Consider the following 22,437-nt stretch of genomic DNA (forward strand, 5'->3'; position numbering starts at 1 on the left):
TGAAATGACCAATTTCCTAACGAGATATTCGGTGCGACACTTGGCGCTCCATGGTTTTTGTTCATGGTTTAAACCATGGTTTCATTTGTACCACCTTCGTGAATTCGGGCCTAATGTAGACAGTCTTACATACATGTAGTAATAAGAGACTTGGTATCAAAGCCTGATTTCTAAGAGATGAGGATATACATGTACACTGTAATATTGCTGGCAAATACACGTATGTCCTTTGTATACTAGAACATTCTCCACGGTTCTGCCATCACTGGTGCACGTACCCCTAGCTTTGTCTTGACAGGAGAACAAACAAAACTACAATACAATTGTATGATTCCACATACCTCATCAGTGATGCAGTAAGCGTGTCTGACTAAAAATATACACGACACCAATGGAAGGACAAAATACACCTTATTTGTGCAGAGTCCAATGCAAATACAACAAACAGAGAATGTGACAAACTGCTGCTCTCCATTGTCAATCTCTAACCCTTTTATCTCAAACAAAAAGAAATGTGTTCAAGAGAGCATATTTCTATGACATTCAGATTAATTTCTCGCTCATGTAGATCTGCCTTTCTGTACCACCATAAATGCATCTAACTGTACATCAAAGCATAATAAGGGGACATATCCAAATTCAGAAACTTACTAGCTATTATCACAATTCATTGTTGGTGTCTATTTCCTTTGTTGTAAGTATTTAGTCTCTTAACTTTCCTAAATGCTGACTGAGAGAACTTTGTATCCTCCCTGTGGAACTCGATGCCTAACAACACATGAATATATCAAACAAAACCATCATTGATTTCAAATACCAGTAATTACAATTACCAGTAGTACAATTTTGCCATTGATTCTCTGCAGACAGAAACAAAAAGTTAAACAGCAAAGAAGAAAATTATACATATTTAAAGTAATTTGACAACATAGAATCTGTAAATCTCTATTCTGTTAATGTAACTTGACACTTATGAGATAAATGTAGCATGCTTAATTTCTATGGTTCCATGTTGACAAGCGACAAAAATAGGCTCACGATAAAAATGAACCTAACGTTAGGAAGTACCAATTTGTCACACTTTCAGACAAAATGAAATTAGATCCATTGCTCCCACAATTAACTTTGACCTTCACGTCCATGTAATGCTACCCTGGTGCAATGATAGAAGCCTCTCCTACGCTAACTGGGTTATCAGTGAGAGAGCTTTGCATGGTTGGTTACGACATCTTTCAACTTAGGATGTTGATGTGAATTCCCCGTTCCCCTCCAGGCACAGTCTAGTGAGAGTAGCTTGGCCATTATTAGTGCAGGAGATGTCAATCATGCACTGTTATGTGGAAGAGCATCTGTTTGAGATAAGTGAGGCAATTCCGAACCGAATCACACGCAGATGCTGCATCAGGTGCAGACACTGTTGGCATATAACTTAATTCGGAGTTCCCTATACACCAATACACACTTGTTCTACAGTCACTGGCAAGTCAATATCCAGCATTTAAAGAAGTAGGCCTAACTCACACAAAAAGAGCAATATATATCTACAAAGCTGGTCAACATTAGGACACAAAATTTTTTAACATTATGGCCTCCAGATCTAAATTATAATTTCAAATCCTCACAGTCATAGCCTCAAGATTTTTGCACAAATTGCAAAATATGCAATGCAGATTACATATCAGATGATCAAAGAGAGGTGTTGCACATTGATGAAGGCTGCTTGATTGGAAGATTTTGTGTAAAGGGGTATCTCACTGAGCAGTGTATGTTTGCGAACATAGTGCATTCTAGCAAATTTAAACTTTTGTCAGGGTTCGCAAACAGTTGCAACCAAATTTGGAAACAATTTTTCTTATTGTTGCAATATTTTGCAAAGAAATTTTAAACACGTTTAAAATATCTTTTCCACAATTCAAACTGTTTGCGACAATTCAAACTGTTTGCAAAATTGATTGTAACTGCTAATGAACTTGATGGCTAATGCTTACTAGCCCTGACAAAATATACCATAAAACGAGGAATGTTCGCTTGCATTTTAATTTCGCGAATTTCGCAAGAGCCAAGATTCGTGAAATTAAAATGCACCTGAAAGTTCTTGTCTACACTACATGCATTGAATGTTCAAGGCAACTCGCAAAAATTTCATGCCGCGAAAAAGGCCATCGGCTCCAATTCGCGAAAATTATATGCCGCGAAAATGTTTTACAATGATATTCGCTACATTCACAAACATTTGCCGCTCAGTGAGATACCCTCTTAAGAATCTGATTTTCTTAAAATTCAGGTGCACTTCAACATCAGAATTTGACCATCTAGCTATTGCCAGAAAGACATTTATGAATCATTGTAATATGAATCATACCACTGGCATCTGATCTCTGCGTATGTACTACCAGTATATTACAAAAAGCGATCACATACACAGCTCAAAGCAGCAACAACCAATGAGTTTAAAATCAGGACTGTATTCAGGGATACTGTATAAAGTATTGGTAAATGTACATACAATGCTGAGGTATGCTACCCTCTACAGAGGGTACCATAAGGGGACTACCTATTCTCATGTTGTAAACAAGAATAAGGTGTGAACAGGGTCTCTGGGATAGATACAGGCACACAGGGATCATGGTAAGATGGTAAGATGCTCTCAATGTCAGGCTGTGGGATTAGGGTTGTGCTATGTTGAATGAAAAGGTTTTATGGACTGTAAACCACAGGATTACCTTGAAATCTTTCACAGCCTCACAAGTAGGTCCAGCAGTGAGTTTTTGACAGGTGATAAAGATTCTATTAACTGGATGTAACTGCCTGAAATGGCTTGTTTAGGTTTCTTTAGGGTATGGCATATGTGCATTTTGCAATGCAAGTACATCTTCACAATGACAATCATGTCAAACCATATGGTGTACCAGTATACATACGGGGCAGTGGCAAAAGAATTAGTATCTCAATAGACTAGCAATACTTTTTTGTTGCTGTATAAAACACTACATCCGATTAGAAAAGGATTTACTAAATGTTTTACATAATGTACATTTATGCTCCATAGATTGTTGTTATATATTACATTAGGCCTATATACTTGTGTATTCGTATATATATAACTCTACTAGTATCCTACATTTCAGCATCAATCAATCTTAACAGTTTCAAATATATGTCACACAATGAGTTCACATTGATACTATATGCACAAATGTGTAAGCATACAGAAAGGCCCTGGTGATCTCTTCACTACTGTATGTAGCATCATGTCCACACACTGAAAGCCTTTCATAGGTTTCTGAGTGTCATGACCCTGTGTTCACTACCACAGACAGCTTTCAATTAATCAAATACAGCGGTTGAGGTCATCTTGCAAATTGATTACGAGCTATTGCCTGGCATGATGAAAACGCTTTTCCATAGAGGTGCCGGGACAGCATCCGAGCATGTTTGTAAATGAATCTCATTAATCTTGATATAAAAATTTTTAACAGCCAAATTCTGCATGACAACCACACAAATACAAGTTTGTACACTAGACCTGTATGAGAAGATCACATTTTCTGACAATAGCTCTACAACATGTACAATTGTGTTGTCTTTTGTTTTGAACTGAAGCATTTAGTCAAGAAGTAATCACTCTATACCACAACACTTGACCTATTAATCTGTCAATCGCATAAAATCACATTGTTGCACATTTTTGTTTTATGCATACACAACAAAATACTGTACACATACAAATTTAACAGTACAAGAATATTGCACATGTTCTGAGATACTTGAACAAATAGCTTGCCTTTTTTTTTTTGGACTTGCAATATCTCCTTTACTCCTACACTAAATATTCTGTTTCAGAATGCATGTGAATGTGATGATTTCAGCACCAAGCTACACTGTAGATGCTATTGATGACCAAAACAGTACAGTCACATTCAGGTTCACACTGCTGACCTTAGCATAGCATATTTCTCACCCCCTCCTCCCTCCCCCTCCCCCCCCCCCCCCAAAAAAAAAAAAAAAATTCACTTGCTAACTTGCCTAGGGTAGCATAGGGCTCTTTCTGCCCAAGTGAATAACATAGGGCTTGCCTTGTAACTGTGCTGTATCTGTGTTCAGAGCGAGGGAGGGGGATTTTGTCAGCGTTTTTTTTCCCCCCATTTTTCATTTGCTAAGCTTTGTTTTGACTGGGAGTTGTGAAGGATGTAGGCCTATAGCTTGAAGTTATGATACCTCTGTCAACCACATTGACAGTGGCTTTAATAATGAAGATTAACACATGGAAAATTTGGTTTTACATCCCAATTTATGTTATCAAGCTAAGTAAGTTAACAAGTTCTTCCTGCAATTTGGTTATGCTACACAAATACAAGCCTTAGCAGATCTCTTTCTCTTTCTAGTCATATGAGGATTGACCTTCATTTCAACCTCACATAACCACATGTCTGATCACATGAGGGGTGATTTCAGGGAAGTCATGAAATACAAACCAACACAGGGAACAACTAGATAAAGAACCAACTCACTAGCTCCGTACAAAAGTCATATCAATTCACACATCTACCTTTCATTTTATAACTTTCAATGACATGGAAGAGTCTTACCATAATATTTCTTCACTCTGAACAGCAATATAGTGCACACTATCCACATTGAAGAATAGCTAAAAGTAATTAATTCAAATGTGTCACATTAACATTGCGCTGTACTATAGATTTGAGTTTCAATTTTCATAACACATCACCATAAATCATCAAATGATACATAATATGTCACAATGTGATTCTTGACAAATTAAATGAGTGTTACAGTGTATTGATTCATCCTCACAGATTGAACCAAAAAAGTTAGTAGCAGTTATCAGCATTTATGCAATCTCAGTTTGGAAAATTAGTAACCCTTCATTGTGTCAACACTTCAGACTGAGGAGTAGGCATAGTTTTTGGGAGGAAATTCCAGGTTTGGGAAAGATATGAAATGCTTCCTGAACAAGTACATCAACCTACAATGTAGGAGTGCAAAAGAAAGAAATTCTTCTTGACAAAATATTCAAGATGATGTGGGATTTATCCTGTTTTCTTGTTCCTTCCTCCTTTGTTAACTTTGCTCAGCAACATTTAGAATCATTTTCATAATGTTAAGAGCTAGGTAGCAAAAAATAAAAAGGAATAAAGTAAATAAGATCTGTTCGTCTCCTGTCACTACTTCTAGTAAAAGCCACTTTGCTCTTTGGCATTCTCTTCCTTTAATGGACAGAACGAATGTCATTGCTTTGTGTGTGTGTCTGTGTGTGTGTCTGTGTGTGTGTAAGTGTGTGTGTGCACATTATTTGATTAGAATTTGAATGATTTATCTTTATCTGACCTTCAAATTTGCTTCTATAAAAACATCTTCATATAAAACTGTCAAGGACCTTTCCATGATGCCGCATGCATAGGCTTTGGTATATTTCCAAGACTTTTTGATCATTTAAAGGCAATCTTGAACATATTTCTGTTTGCTAAACTGCATCATTAGTGTAGGGAACAGGCATTTAACAGACTGTCTTCAACTGCTGTCAGGTATTCAAATCTGAGTACACAAGGAAATGCTCACACACACACACACAAACACACACACACAAATACACACACACACACACACACACAAACACACACACACACATATCACACACACAGACAAACACACAGAGGAGGAGATTGAACAGCAGTCACTGTGAGGCATTATTCACTTCCATGAGGTGAAGAGGATGACTCATTCTTGCACATCTTGGATGTAAACGGTGAATATCATCCTCAAAGCAAAAATCCTCTCTCTTTCCCTCCCCTGCCCTGGGTGAGATGGTCTAGAGGATAACCTGAATATCAAGTATCTTCTGTTTTTTTTTTCTTTTTCCTTTCAGCTCTCTCTTTTTTTTTCTTAGGGGATCATGTCCTTGTTCAAACAGCAGCACAAGGGGAACCCTTTCCATGACAAGTGAAGAAGCTGCAGGGGCAATATCTTGACAGAAATGGGAAAATGGGTTGCATTCTTTTCTGTTATCTATTTCTCCCTTTTGGTGACATGTGCTTCATGACATCTGCATAGCGCAGCCACTTTCATTATCGCCATGATCTCAAACATCGAATTTGAATGTTTCCCTTCATATAATATAATCCCTGTTTTATTGCAAAGGTAGCACTACCACACAGGACAAAACTTAATGTTACAAATTTGTTGAGAATATTCAAAGAGCTAAGCAATCCAAATCCATGACTGAATATACTGTGAAAGAAGTCCAACAAGAGAGAGGGAATAGTGCTTGTAATAGCAGTACTGAATGAGAGCATCTTTCCAGCATTGAGTTATTACTTTAGATATATTGTGAAAAAAGCATAACTTACCTGTTGTATCATTACACCTGTGTGCTTGTGAATGTCCTTATCCCTCCTGGACTCTGATTCCAAATTGATGTTGTTCTGCCTCGAGTTGGCAGACAAAGAGTCTGTTCCATTGGTCAGAGTGTGTCCATTGACTTTTGCATTGAGAACTGATTGTGTAGGTGGATTTTTCATGCCACTTGCTGCCACAAAGCCTGGTGGACAGTCCACTGCAACCTCACGTGGAACACGAGGTTGTGATTCCACCCTGACGGCAGCACTCGGTTCAGGCATTTTGTTCCTTTGCGAAATGGCAGGTGCAGAGGAACTTGCTTTTGTAGCAGCAGCAGCTTTGGCAGCAGCTTCAAGTTTGGTCAAATCTATGGGAGGCACTTCCTCTGCCGAGAGTACATTGGCTTGTATGTGTGGTTCCTGCACAGGGGGCACTACATCAGGACCAATAGATCCTGACTCGGACACACTAGCATCAGATACCACAGGCTGAAACTCTAGGCTGAATGTGGGGTTGTCATAACCGCCCTCTGATTCCTTGGCTGCTTGAACGTCCTCTCCAAATAACTTGCTCAATCGATCACTGGTACTGTTGAATCTATCATCTGGAATGTCTACAGGAGTGGCAGTCAGGGTTGCCTCTGGATTCGTGCCAGAGGCTGCAAGCTCAGGTTCTGGGTAGCCATTCGTGTGGCCATGCAGCTCTACTTCGGCATGTCCATTGGTGATGCTGGCGTGCTGATCTGACTTGTTCAGTTCAGACAGGTCTATTGCTGGCACATTGTTGTGGGCAGCGATCTTTGCAAAGTTGTCACGAGTTTGCTGCTCCACGGCAATCACATAGGCCTGCTGCAGTCGTTTCTTCTCAAGGTCATCCTGACCTGTAAAGATCAATAAGATGACAACAATAACAAGTTTTAATGCAATCTGTTTTGGCACACATTCTATTAACATTGGCAAGTGAAAGCTCTCTTTAACACAAGGGAAGACCAGTTGTCAGAGGATTCTTCTCCCCCTTTCATGACCTCTTCTCCTTCTAATCTTCAGATCACCATACAAGGCAAGTCTGTGATATCAGAAATGTCGGCTCAATCTTGACTTCTGCAGCATGAATAAACACCTCACTTTATTGCAATCAGGAGTTTGTGTGGAGTCACACATTCTACTATCAACATCCACATTATAGCCCCACTTTACAGGGCCTTTCATGGGACTTTAAAGCCAGTGGTGTCTAGCTGTATGTTTGCCTACTCATCAGGCCCTCTCCCCACCCTTGCACTCTTTTTCTCTCCCTTTCAATATAATATTGATGCATATACACTTCTAATGATGACATGAACATTTTACATGAAAAGTAAACATTCCCTCAACCTGTTCCTGACATGAGTCATGGGAAATGTTATGCCCCCTGCCTTCTAAATGACATGTAAGCGAAATGCTCTTCCAATACGCTAGAATAATTATTAAAGATAGAAAGAATTGTCTTCCATTTTCTTGACATCATTCCAAAACTTTGACATCATGAACTGTTAAAACCCTCTTATCCAGTGATGACATCACATAGATTTAACCAGGACTGGCTGATTTCCCACACAGTTCACTCAGAATGTGTTATGGTTTTGTGCATACATATTGTATTTAGATACTGAATACACATTGCATGCATTTTGGGGTGAATTCCCCTTTAACAGATACTCCAGTTCTCTTTCTCTCCCTCCATCTCTCTTTTCATCTGTCTGTCTCCCTTACCCTCACCCTTTCACTCCACCTCCATCAAATGCCATAAGGATGTGTGTTAATTACAGACATTTCAAGTAGAGCATGGGCTGTCTGCGGTAATACGACAATGCTATCATTGTGGCACACACGAAAAACATTAAAAAGTTGCCAGAGTTCCATCAAAGTTAACATTTTGGGTCACCCCCTCCCTTCCCAAGAAACAACCGTCAGCAGTTATATGATCGTTTCAACATCAAATATTATCATCAGCTCATTTTTTACTACGTTCCATCTCCTATTCCTCAAAATATCATAGAACACAATAATATATGCATTACACCTTCAAGCTCCAAAACTGCCTTCTTGAACCTATGGAGCAATGGATTGCATGCTGTCTTATGAGGCTGAAGAACACTTTCAGACAGAGGTATTTAAGTTTACTTTCCTGTGCTGCATTCACATTGTCTAAAAAATTTGTACTGGGGTTGAACCAAGACAATGCCTCGAGGTATAACACCGTGACAGTCCTGTAACAAATATCTTTACACTGCTCTCGCTGTTTCAGAACGACTCTGATGCAGTCCTGTGATAGCGCATTCATATCGTAGGAAGGTCATCAGGCAATAAAGCACATGAAACTTGCTCACCGAAAGAAAGAAATATTTTAATAATCACGCTCACATAATCTCGCTGCAAACTGCATGCTACACGTGGCAGCTCTGTTGTAAAAAAGAAAAAAGAAAAAAGAGAGATGAAAGTAAATGATAAGTGTGGAAGGAATAACAGAAAGAGACTGAAGTGAATGGGTGAAGAAAGAGAAGATGAAGGATCAGAACCAACGCACAAGTAGGGCTTATACAGAGAAGAGATCAAGAGTCTCACCTCCCTGGTATTAAGAAATGATAAACGATTATGATGAAAAGGGACTTGAAATTAGGGGGGGTTTTCTGCCATAAGAGTTTCTGAGGAAAATCAATATCCATCACATTGCCTGTTTTACTAATCATAAACTAAATCTTCCTCGTAAAATATAAATTATGATGTGATTAATCCAGAGTTTTCAAAGTGTTAACTCACATTTTCCTAAAAAACCAACCTGCTTCAATCTTCAATATTGTAAACAGCAACCTGTTTGACTGACCTTTTGAACTGTTTGGAATAGAGTTGTACCGAGATGTATTCACATTGTAAACATCCCCTCTCGGTACAGCACTGGTGCTGTAACAGGACGCACCCTAGCATACTGTATACGCTATAATTTTCGCGTACATAAATTTTCGCGAATTGTCGCTGTCACACATTTTCGCGAGTGGTTAAATTCGCGATTGGGGGACCAGAGAAAATATGAAGTGGCAAAGAAAGTGTGAATTTTCAACTTACCGGTACTAGCAAATAAGAATGATACTAGTTATACACTGCATGAAAAAGACTTGCCAAACTCTGCGAACTAGTAAGTTAGAATTCAACATTTTTGAAGTGGTTAAGTCCATCGCGCTAGATTTCTGACGAGTGGTCCCCTTGCGATAATGGATTGGCTCTCTACAGTATTCGTAAGTAGACGTGGACGTGCGTAAACAAGCTTAGCCATTATGGTCTGTTCGGTAAGCATGGTATACTAGTACTGAAATGTTCGTATCATCAAGGCAAGGGATTCATTTTGGAAGGTAATATTTTCGCGTGTTGTTAATTTCGCGAATAGCTCACGACTCGCGAAATTCGCGAAAATAAAACCCCCGCGATATATATAGCGTATACAGTAAATTTGTAACTGGACTGTACCATGACAAACTACACTGGTAGAGTTTGTGACAGGAGATGCACATTCACACTATGGGACTGCCACCAATCATGGTACAACTGGGGTACAACACCGATGCAGCAGCGGGACAACTGGGCAATTTGAATGCAGTACTAAGGGCCCTGGGAATGATTGGGAAACAAAAATATATGAAGAGACAAAATGGAGAGAGTTCTCATGTGGGGTTTTTAAAACTATGTACAATCATTTTTTTTTTCAAATTGACATTTCATTGGGATGCACAGAATCAAAATTATTTCTGCATATCAAAAACTTTGGTAAATAATAAGTTCCTAATGGTCTGACCATTTCATTCAATCATCTATAAGGGAAACATTTGCATTATTGTTCAAGAATTAATTTTCTGTTTTCTGTTCACAGAAGTAGTTTAAGCACATCTACAAAGAAGAAAAAAAAAACACTAAAGTTGTTACAATGACATTAAACATAGTCAACTTTAATAACATTGGTTTCATTGGGAGCCTTCATGATCACCCAGTATTTGGATGTTCATATCCACTCTGTGAGTAAAATGTCTGCAAAATGGGCATTATTTCAGAAATGTAAATGTACCTTGAACACAAGAGTATAAGCTTGGAGAAGAAAATGGAAAACATGGGGGGGGGGGGAGGCACTCTTTAAAAAAGTGTGTTAGTAAGTTTATAGAAAGATATTGTTTCAAGACCAAATGTTGACACAAGCTTGTTCTTGGTTTCCTTTGTGTTATAATCTTAGGATGATCACACTTCAAGTCTATTTCTATATTCTACATTGCTTCACTATGAAAGGACTTTAGATTCTTGGATGATTTATGCATTATGGATTATGGCAATGTATTACCTTTGCCAGCACATATTACTGACAAAAGGAAAGGAACCCAAATGCAACCCCCCACCAAAAAAAATAATAAAATTATAATGATAAAGAATGTTTTGTGTTTGGGTTGAATGAAGTATGGTGCTCCAGTATGCAAAACTACATTGGCAGAACATACTCTGCATACGGATCAGCAGGCATCAACCATAGTTTGCACATAACAGTATATGAAAGGACCTGCTCTATAAATCTGTCTCCATCAAAATTTTGTCTCTATTTCTACCTATTGCATACCTCCTTTGATCTATGACTGGATGTTGGATTTTCATAGGATAGAGGCTCATGCTCCTAAATTCTAACAGGGGATTAGGTCTCACATATTTCTGAGCCATTTATAACATTGCCCATGCATTGTCATTCTTTCACATCACAACCCAATGTTCAATAGCTACCAGCAGTGCCGTATATTAAGAGAGTCTGGCCAACTCATAAATTGAACGCCATGTCGTTACCCAGCGTACAGTGCGCTTATGGTTTTAGCGTGTGCGCTTTGGGGTTAGCGCAGGCGTCCCAAAGGCGCAAGGCACTGTGTTGCTTGACTTTTTTTTAGAGAGAGGGAGAGAGAGAGAGAGAGAGGGGGGGGGGGTGTAGGTTGGGGGAGGGACATTCATTCATTCCATCCATGTTGAACAAAGCCAACAATCAATCATTTTTACACATTCAAATAGACACAAGCACACAGGTATATAAACAATAGAGAAGCTGTTTAAAGGACATCAATTTCTGAATAAAAATACGATAAATTATTGCTGTATAAATAAAAGAATTCACAGTATGTCGTGTAGTAAACTTTCACTAGACTGTAGGCCCCTATGCTATATTGTATATTTAGCAAGTTGTCCAGGGAACAAGAATATTGTATAACAAAATGATACAATGTACAACTATATGATATTTACAATTCTAGCTGTACTGTGCACAGACGATAGACGAATTTCACAGTTTTACTGTTTCGCACATAAAGAACCATCAATATATCATCCTATTTAGTACCATAAACTGACATGAAGGCCTACTAGTATAAGAAGGCCCTAATTCAAGAGGAATACACCTATGTACAATGGATACAACATGTAACGTCATCGACAAGTGCACAATGGCATGTAAAATGATCTCAAATTGTTTAAAAATAATTTCAAAAAAAGACCTGTAATTGAAAAATTGAACAAGCACAAGTACCTGGATAACATAATAATCATGAGGGATATCCTCAGTGACATCCGTACCAAATATAAACTATGATCAGGACCATTGAATGGATATGAAATGAGTTTCAAAAATGAAAATATCCAAATGGCGACCGGTATACCTCCGCCATAACTTAGCAGATGTAGAGTACGCCTCTACAATGTTACACGACAGTTTCACATATTATTGGCAGAAAAATTTGTCACAAAATTTAATGCGTCGAGTGTTTACTTTCCTTGAACTAGGTGTAAATGGATGAGTTTTATTTAAAGATAATAAAAAGTTTTGGTACCTCAAAAGCTTCCCTGAATTTCCTTGTCTTGGTTTGTGTTTCAGGTTAAAGTACGTTGTCTGTGAGAATTACTCGCCCCAAAGTGCTCTCATGTCTTAGTAATCATGCAATAATGGTTTCGTACCAGAGCCGACGCTGTACAGCGTCGATAAATATTGTACGAAACCTCTGACTGCGACCAGCAGCGTGCAGCCCATTGTACGCATAGCTAACTGCGACCAGCAGCCCCATACGCATAGCGTAATGGGGCTTCGCATTGTAGCATTCAGGATCATGACAGAATTAGTATCGCGGGTAAATGTCAACTTAAAATTCAAAAATTTCTTCGATTTGAAGACTTACCAATTAAGTTGAAGTATTGAAAACAGGCTTCGAACAACGTTTGGTTCTGCCAATAGTCCCTTTCTGTTCGAATTGATGACTGAATGTGACTCGGTCGAGAGGACCTTGGGAGAGCTATACACTGGATACCATGGCCAGCGCATGCGCACACAAACATCTTATCCGTTCATGGATTTGAAATTTGTGTGCATGTGATGTGTTCGCATGCACTGGCTGTATACTAGTATTCATTGTACTGTATGTAGCTCTCCTAAGGTCCTGTCGACCGAGTCACATTCAGTCATCAATTCGAACAGAAAGGGACTATAGGCAGAACCAAACGTTGCCCGAAGCCTGTTTTCAATACGTCAACTTAATTGGTAAGTCTTCAAATTGAAGAATTTATGGGATTTTAAGTTGACATTTACCCTGCGATACTAAATCTGTCATGATCCTGAATGCTACAATGCGAAGCCCGATTACGCTATGCGTATGGGACTGCTGGTCGCTATGCGTATGGGGCTGCTGATCGCAGTTAATTGCATGATTACTAAGACATGAGAGCACTTTGGGGCGAGTCAAGTCTCACAGTGTTAGTTATAATATGAAAGGTGCTTTAACCTGAAACACAAACTAAGACAAGGAAATTCAAGGACACTTTTGAGGTACCAAAACTTTTTATTATCTTTAAAAGAGAAGTATTGAGGAATTTGTGCATTTTTTTACTCGTAAGTTGACCAATCTATTTTCATGGCAATACTTTAAGCGGTTATTTTACAAATCTGCGGAAATTACTGTCATTTTAGTATTTTCACTTGACCTTTGACCATCATGGCCAAAATCTTTCCCTATGCGTCATTGTGTAGTAATGAGCGCATGCAAATACCGCGTTTGGTTTTAAGTTTGTGCATTGGGTATAATCTCCAAGGCACAGTGGATGAACTGGGTAATAATAGATAGTAGAATCTTAACATTTTACCTGACATCGATCCTTGACCTTTGCCACCTCAAGACCCCCAACCCCAACCCCAACCCCCCCCCCCCCCAAAAAAAAAAAAAAAAAAATCACAAGAGAATCACGGTCGGGCAGTAAGTTTCGTCTGGAAATACATGTACTCACCTTCAGAAATATACAGATATGGGGGAAATGGCAGTATTAGATTTTAACCATTATGATTTAGACCGTTCACTTTGAGCATGTTTACACAAATAATATATGCTAAAAAAAAAAAACTTCGTCCACTCCCACATGCACACAATCATGTCAAGTTTCATGGCCAACGGTTTCAACAAAATTGATTACGAATGAAGGACAGACAAATGCCTCAGGCGACACTTCGTACGTTATAGCGGTGACATACAATCTTCATGTGAATAAAAACTTGGATAGTCTGAAAGACACCGCGAGGAATCCAAAGAAAAAAAAAAATAGCTTTCCCATCACACTCTAATTTCCCACTTCTTTCCTTCGTTTTGGATCTGTCGGAAAGGGGTGCATCATTACACTTGAGCCACGTCGGTTAGCGCAACGCCATGCTGCGCAGGAAAGGCATGACGAAGTTTCAGTTTATCGCAATAAGATATCAAAATATCTTTCGTATACTTCAATAAAATAGACAACGGCAAGGACACTGCACCGTGACTGATATTGGGGATGTCCCAAAGGCAAGCAATATTGACGCGTAGCTGCGCATGTTCAACAATGGGCACTGCGTATGAACTCTGCTCACGCCCGCGTGATTGACTTTGGTAACGACATGGCGCCTGTAGATCACGGGACCAGCTTTTGACCAATCACTGGCTTCAAAACACATAAGCCGAAAACCGAGTTGGCCAGACTCTCTTATTATACGGCACTGGCTACCAGTATGTCAAAGGATGCCATTATAGCTAACTCTCCTCATAGCAATATACAATTCTCCAAATGAGGGGGAGGGGGGTCATCAACAGGGTACTCTAATTGGACAGCCATCAAACCTTCTGTGCCTTATCATTAGGAAAAAGCAAATTAAATGTGTGGTCCATTTATCAAATTAGACCTCAGAAACAACTGTAATTTGAGATGACTACCCCCAATTTCCTCTTCTGGGTACATCTGACTTCACCCAATAACTGATAGAAGGCATACATACGTCATTCTAACAGCTCATACAACAGCTTCCCATGGATTTTCTTTATAACAATGTATAACAAAGACACAGTAAATGCAATTTACCCCAACATGTTGTTTTAAAAAAGCACTTATATCTGAAAAACAAATTATAGAAGAATTATAAACAAATATTCTGAATGTTGCTTGTTATCAGGCAGGGGTCTGGAGCATTTAGCTGCCCTCAAATCAAATTTCCTTCCTTATATGTAATCTCTATTACAATACTGTAAAAGTGGATATTTTGACACGACTAATTTTTCGCGCTTGGCCGGGCAAGAAGAGTTTCGCGTGTTTTTAATTCCGCAGAATCAAGACATCAACTACTGGGACATACGGCAAGCAAAAATATTTGCGTGCTTTTATTTTCGCGCTACTTTCTGGTTGCGTGAAATGCGCAAAAATTTCAACACCGCGAAAATTTCCACTTTTACAGTACGTGCATTCATACATATGTACCCATACAGACCAGGGTAGTGATTTACATAAACACACATAATCAGAAACAGTACATTCAGAGTGCATCATTCATTTTGAAATAATGCTACAATCACAAGGGTGATTCAGTACAGGGTATGCCATGACTGGAAGATTGCTATTTGAAGCTGGCAATGGGGAAGCCCCAGTTCCACAAGGCAGTTGCTGTTGTGGTCACATCCCCTAGAAATTCCTTGATGACTGTTGGCACACCATAAACTATCGATTGTATGTAAGTGAAAAAATGTTATTGTACCTGCATGCCATTAGTGTTGTCAAAAAGTGCCCTACTTGTGCACACTTCCTGGCACATACACCCCTGTCAAGAGAGAGCTAATGATGCATTCATGATTAAAGATTTTTTTTTTTTTTTTTTGCCATTGTCTGGCCAGCAATCCTGAAATCGTACCAACAAACTAAATCTTTTATAAATACAAATCTATCACCACACACACACAGAAATACTGGCAACTTTTTGGAATATTTTATATACATGCTATCTCTACTGACCAAATAAAAAAAAAAAATGGTAACTTACAATGAGTAATTATCATGGATACAACCTACAAATTGTGTCAGAAATATCTTTTCCAAAAGCTACATATGTATTTATGATACTCAGAAGATTTTGGGGCTGTTGACACGTTTCATTTCTTCACTACCAGTACTTTCTGACAATTTGTTAAACCATGGACCTACAATGGTCCATGGCTATACAAGCTGACAACTCATGTGACTTGAAGCAGCAACCACAATCTTGGCCCTGTTTCTGGTATGTCTAAATAGACAATCAAAACCACACATATGAAAAAAAAAAATTAAGAGCTTTGTGATTTTCAGTCAATTTCTGCAATTGACGAATGATTCACCCATCAAAACACTTGGTGGGAATGTTTGCTGTACACCACAGGGACTTTCAACACAAAAAGAAAAGAACCTGAAAACATAATGCCTCCAGCGACACTCTGTGGCAGAGGCATTTTAAAAAAAGAAAAAAAAAAAGAGGTAATACTAGAATGGCATGTTCACAGTTGCAAAGATATCCATGCATGCAATCTGCATGGATGACTGCGCAACAAACAAGAGACCAGGGGGTCTCGCGCTCACCTGAGTATCGCAAGTTCACCTTCCATGCATTCTTGCGGACACTTACCTGAGAACATTGGAGACTTATGGTGGGGGTAGCTTTGAGAGTTGGGGGCATGGTATCACACTGGTACCAAGTGTATAACACCGTACTTCATAGAATGTTGGATTATTAACTTACAAAAAAAAAAGACTTTAAATTAAAGCCCTATCACTTTTGATTCTAGAGAAAAACATTATTGAATATTCATTATTTAATTTAGGAGGTTTGCCCCACATTTGGACCCCCCCCCCCATCCAACCCCAATTCCTTGGGTACCAAGGGGGGGGGGGGGGGGGGGGTGGGGAGGGCACCCCTGATTCTCCCGTGAACAAACTTGAAACAAAAGTCATCAATATACTGAGTCCTCATGGTATTAACTTAGCTCAATCACTTCTGGTTCTAGAGAAAATCTGTAAAGATTCCTTACAGAGAAAAAGGGAGGGATGGGACCCCTGCCCCCCCCCCCCCCCCCCCAGGTGAGGCTTGGTGCCCATTTGATGGCATTGAGATTCTATCCCCCTAGGGATGCTCCCTGCCAAGTTTGGTGAAAATTCGTCATGGGTTTTTGAAGAAAAAGATGAAAATTTACAATTTAGGTCTAAATTTAGGCCCCCTGGGGCCCCCAGGTGGGGCATGGTGCCCATTTGATGGGAATGAGATTCTTTCCCCCTAGGGATGCTACTTGCCAAGTTTGGTGAAAATTCATGATTGGCATTTTCAAGAAAAAGATGAAAATGTACAATTTGGGCCCCATTAGGACCCCTCCAACCCCCCTCCCCACGGTCCCACGGGGGGCACCCCTGATTCCGCCATGAACAAACTTGAAACTACAGTCATCAATGCACTAACTCATAGTATTAACTAAACTCTATCACTTCTGGTTCTAGAGAAGAAGATTTTTTAAGATTCCTCAATTTTTTTTTTTTTTTTTTTTTTTGGGGGGGGGGGGGGGGGTTGGCCCCCTCTGGGGGCCCCCCGGGTGGGGTATGGTGCCCACTTGAACAAATTGAGATCCTATCCCCCTAGGAATGCTACCTGCCAAGTTAGGTGAAAACCGGTCAAGGGGTTCTCAAGAAGAAGATTACGTATTACGATTACGTAAAAGTTTACGTACGACGGACGACGCACGACTGATGCCAGACGAAGAGCGATCGCAATAGCTCACTTGAGCCTGGCTCAGGTGAGCTAAAAATGCAGCAAAGGAATCAAGGCGGTGGCAATTTGCAAACAAAAAGAAAGTTGGTAGATTAATCACCAAATGGTATACTGCACACAGGTTGTTCTCTAAAACTGCAAGAACCATGTATCAGAATAGTTCAGTCAAAATGAACAGGCATGTATACAACTCATGCATCTATGAAAATCGAATATGAAAACTTGTGTGATTTCAGAGACTGATACAAGAGGTGGCATGCAACATTCCCCAAGAAATATCAGACTTTGATATGAATATCAACACTGCAAAGAAGGAAATGTTGTTGAGTTTTTAGAGAGAGTCTCAATGCAGAATACATGCACACACACACACATGCACATCAAAACTTTACACAAGACTAACTGGCTAGTTTTCCTCAGTCAGGTTTCACGTTGAACACAGTGACATTTATCAACTTACCAGCTTGACTGCCACTTCCATTCATCCCAAATGAGGACCATACAACACTGTCACATTAGCAGTGACCCTTGCAAATATGAAAGTCATGACTACTCTCCCACCCAGACACCTGAACATACCTCTATAAATCAGAAACTGCTATTATTTTTTGATGGTTTGTGACAGCATCACAGATCAAAGGTCATGGCAAGAGGCAGTCTGCCCCTACTGGCTTTTGCTTATAGACTACACTATTTCTCCCTTCGATTGATAGACTTTACACTAACGCTGCATTCGTATCGCCCTCAAAGCTCAACATATTTGTGTAACACAGACTAAACTTACTGAGACAAATAAACCCTAGAAAATCAGACTGATGAATTACAAAAAAAAAAAAAAAAATGGTTCACGCAGTCCTGTAGAGTATCTCAGAAGGCACTGTGTAACTTGTGAAACTGACATAAATGTTGGGTCTAGGAGACAGCCTAGTTGCTCTTGAAGTCTAGCACCAAGTTGGAGTTGTCCTGTCAAAGTTGAATCATCACAGAGTCATGAGGAGATAGCAAAGGGGATAAGAGACCATTCCACACAGATGGTGTCTCCTTGGTGTAATATCCCTCACTAACAACCCTATCTCTTCTATCACAGTGGAATTCTTTGACTATGATGAATGGTATTTTGACAGCACACAAACATGGTAGAGGAACAAGTTTGCACAAAAATCATAGCATCTGAAAAAAAAAAGAAACAAGAAGGAAAGTAAATCCAGTCCATGAAAGAGCATGCTTATACAGAATATTTTTTTAGTTTTCATGTTTTACATGGTAGGTTCTTCAGCAATTGAGACACTATTAAATTCCCAGATACTCTACAAGCACAATCCCTGGCATGACAAAATATCAAATAAGACTTTGCTATGGATCTAACCAAATGCCAGTACAAGTTTTTTTTTTTATTATTTTTTTTTTTTTTACTTTACATCCAGAATACATAAGAAATAATTCATGAAGTAACCAAGGAACAGTTGTGGTAAAGGGAAATTGTTTGCAAGATTATGACTGCATGGTCTCGGTCTACTAGCATACAATCATATCTTATGGGTACCTTTACACAGTGTAGCAAAGGTTTCTTCTTGACAACCAAAATACTTGTCTGACGCTTGCGCGATAAAGTGAAATCTAATGCATGTAGGCCTAGCACATGAATCTGAACTTCTGAAATTGTTTGCAAGATTATGACTGCATGGTCTCGGTCTACTAGCATACAATCATATCTCATGGGTACCTTTATACAGTGTAGCAAACGTTTCTTCTTGACAACCAAAATACTTGTCTGACACTATGTGTCAAAATACTTTGTCTGACACTTGCACGATAAAGCTGGTATCTCACTGAGCAGCGAACGTTTGCGAACGTAGCGAATTTGGGATTTTGCCAGGGTTCGTAAAGGGTTGCAAAAGGTTCATTAACAGTTGCAAGAAAGTTCGCAAACGGTTTTCATTGTCGCAAGCAGTTTTTCTTTTCGCAAAGAAATTTTGAACATGTTCAAAATTTCTTTGCGAATTTGTATTTTCACGAACAGTTGCAAACATTTGCAAAGAATTCGCAAAGACTCGTAAGAATTCGCAAAAGGTCGTAATATGGTGTCGCTAACATTTTTACTTGATTCACCACTGCTAGCGAACAAGTAACCATATGGTTCCTATATAAAAGCTCCTGAAACAGGCAAGGTTTCATTCTAAGAAAATTCTTGAAGCTCTTGACAGTTCCATCATGTAATGATTCCTATATACCCCCTTCAAACTTCGTTTGGCGGGGGTATAAATATTGCTGCAAAAACTTTTCATATTGACCAAAGTCTGTTTTCTGCAACAATCACTCTCTGACCAAACAGTCTTTCTTTTCTTCTTCCTTTCTTGTTTTTCTTCATCTTCTTTCCCTTAAGCTGCACGATAGCTGTAGCAGCAGCCAGGCAAAGCAGCTCTTCAAGGATAGCAGCACGTTTAGCCTCTTCTTGGCAGATATTCATTTCAATATTCTGAAAATCCATCTTGAACGGTGGTCACAAGATATCTGAATGCAGCGGAAGGTTGTACGTTCGTTTTATAGGTCTGACTATACATAATCGCCTGGTACTTTTCCAGGTCCCAAAACATTCGCAAATTGTCGCAAGGGACTTGCAAACCAGGGCTCGACACTAACGGTGGCCCGGTGGCCCGGGGCCACCAAAAACGCGCGTCGGGCCACCAAAATTTCAGAAATGAAGATTTTGGTGGCCCAATCGGGCCACCAAAAAGTCGGATAATTGCCTTTACTTTTGTAGATGGACAGCGGTAACAATCGGCTCCGTAAGATACTAAAATTTAATGTCAGATGTTTGCTTTTTATTTTGGAAATGAATAACGGTAATATTCGACTCCATGTGATACTAAAATAAGTGTCGGATGTTTGATTTTGCGTTCGGAAATGAATAAGGATAACATTCGGCTCCAGAAGATGATGAAATAAATGTGGAATGTTAGCTTTGACGTTCGGAAATGAATACTAATAACATTCAACTCCGTACGATGAGAAAATAAATGCCGGATGTTTGCTTTTTATTTTGGAAATGAATAACGGTAATATTCGGCTCCGTATGATACTAAAAGAAGTGTCGGATGTTTGGTTTTGCGTTCGGAAATGAATAAGGATAACATTCGGCTCCAGAAGATGCTGAAATAAATGTGGAATGTTAGCTTTGACGTTCGGAAATGAATACTAATAATATTCAACTCCGTACGATGAGAAAATAAATGCCGGGTGTTTGATTTTACGTTGGAAAGTAAATAACAACAACATTCAGCTCCAGAAGATGCTAAAGTAAGTGTCGAATAATCCCTTTGACATTCGGAAATTAATAAACATGATATTCAACTCCATATAGATAGTAAAATAAATACCGGATGTTCACGTTCAGGTGAATGATAAGAATAATGTCTCATGTTTGCTTTTATGTTCGAATGTATATAGCAACAACATTCAGCTCCGGAAGATGCTAAAATAGATGTCGGATATTAATTTTGCTCTGACGTTCGGAAATGAACAACAATAATATTCAACTCCATATAGATAGTAAAATAAATACCGGATGTTGACGTTCAGGTTTGAAGTAAATAGCAATAACAGCTCAGCTGCGGAAGATGCTAAAATAAATGTCGAATGATCCCTTGCCCCTTTGACATTCGGAAATGAATAACAATGATATTCAAACCCGAATGATGATTAAATAAATGTCGGATGTTTGCTTTTACTTTCGAAAGTACATAGCAATAACATTCCGCTAAGGAAGATGCTAAAATAAATGTCAGATGATTGCTTTTACGTTCGGAAGTGAATAGCAGTAATATTCTGCTCCATACGATGCTAAAATGAATGTCGGATATTTGCTATCACATTTCGAAAAGAATAACAGTTACTTTCAGCTGCGTTTGATGGTAAAATATTTAATGCCTGATGTCTGCCTTGACGTTCAAAAATGAAAAACAGTACAATTCGGCTCCGTACAATGCTAAATTGTCAGATAAATTATTCATTTCACTTTCGGAAGTGGACAGCAGTAACATTCGGCTCCGTACGATAATAAAACAAATGTTGGATGTTTGCTTTTTTAATTTTAAAATGAATAACGGTAATATTCTGCTCCGTACGATGCTAAAATAAATAACAGATTATAGCTTTTACATTTGGAAATGATTAACGGTATCAATCGGCTCAGTTAGATGCTAAAATAAATTGGGGATGTTTGCTTTCACGTTCAGAAATGAATAAGGATAACATTTAGCTCCGTGAGATGCAAAAATGAATGTCAGTTCTTTGCTTTTACATTTGAAAAAAAAATAATTAATAGGAACATTCGGTTCCGTACGGTGTTAAAATACTAGTAAATGTTGGATAATTGCTTTTACAATCAGAAATGAATAACGGTAACTTCCAGCTCTTTATAATGCCAAAACAGATGTCGGATGTTCACAAATGTCTGCAAATGCTCCCACTCTATCATTTCAAACGTAAGTTTCGACCACCTAAATAGGCATCAACTTTTATAATAATCTATAAGCCTATTTGCTAAATCTTAGAACTCAGAATAACGGTAAGATGATTAAATTTTCTCTTCATTTATTTTAGACATGGGTACATGTATCACTTCAGTAATACTTAATATTTCATTTTCTATGTTCAGTAGGACCGATTTAGTATTTCTTATATTTTTCTTGATTTTTTTTTCGGGCCACCAGATTTTACTTTCGGGCCACCAAAAAATAAAAATTAATGATTTTGGTGGCCCGATCGGGCCACCAAAAATAAAAGTTAGTGTCGAGCCCTGCAAACAGTTGCTAATATTTGCAAAACTGTCACTAACATTTGCAAAACTGTTGCTGACATTAACTAACAGTCGCTAATAGTCGCCACCTGTGTTTTGCAAACACTTTCGCTCAAGTGTTGCTAATTGTCGCTAAACATCGCTAAAAGTCACTAACTGTCGCTAATGGCAGAAACGAA

At 38.9% G+C, this 22,437-nt stretch overlaps 1 protein-coding gene across 2 annotated transcripts in view; it reads right to left on the reverse strand.

Annotated features, from left to right (window-relative positions):
* The window catches only part of LOC139737631 (protein PALS1-like), a 138,284-nt gene that overhangs the window by 23,110 nt on the left and 92,737 nt on the right, over window positions 1-22,437 (reverse strand). For both annotated transcript variants that reach the window (XM_071648305.1, XM_071648304.1), the window contains exon 6: window positions 6,369-7,237. In XM_071648305.1, coding sequence (XP_071504406.1) covers window positions 6,369-7,237 — 869 coding nt within the window. The remainder of the gene's footprint in view (window positions 1-6,368; window positions 7,238-22,437) is intronic.

Source organism: Diadema antillarum, unplaced genomic scaffold (assembly GCF_040938485.1).
Source record: "Diadema antillarum isolate AM-2024a unplaced genomic scaffold, OU_Dant_1.0 seq00000697_RagTag, whole genome shotgun sequence".
NCBI classification, from domain to species: Eukaryota; Metazoa; Echinodermata; class Echinoidea; order Diadematoida; family Diadematidae; genus Diadema; species Diadema antillarum.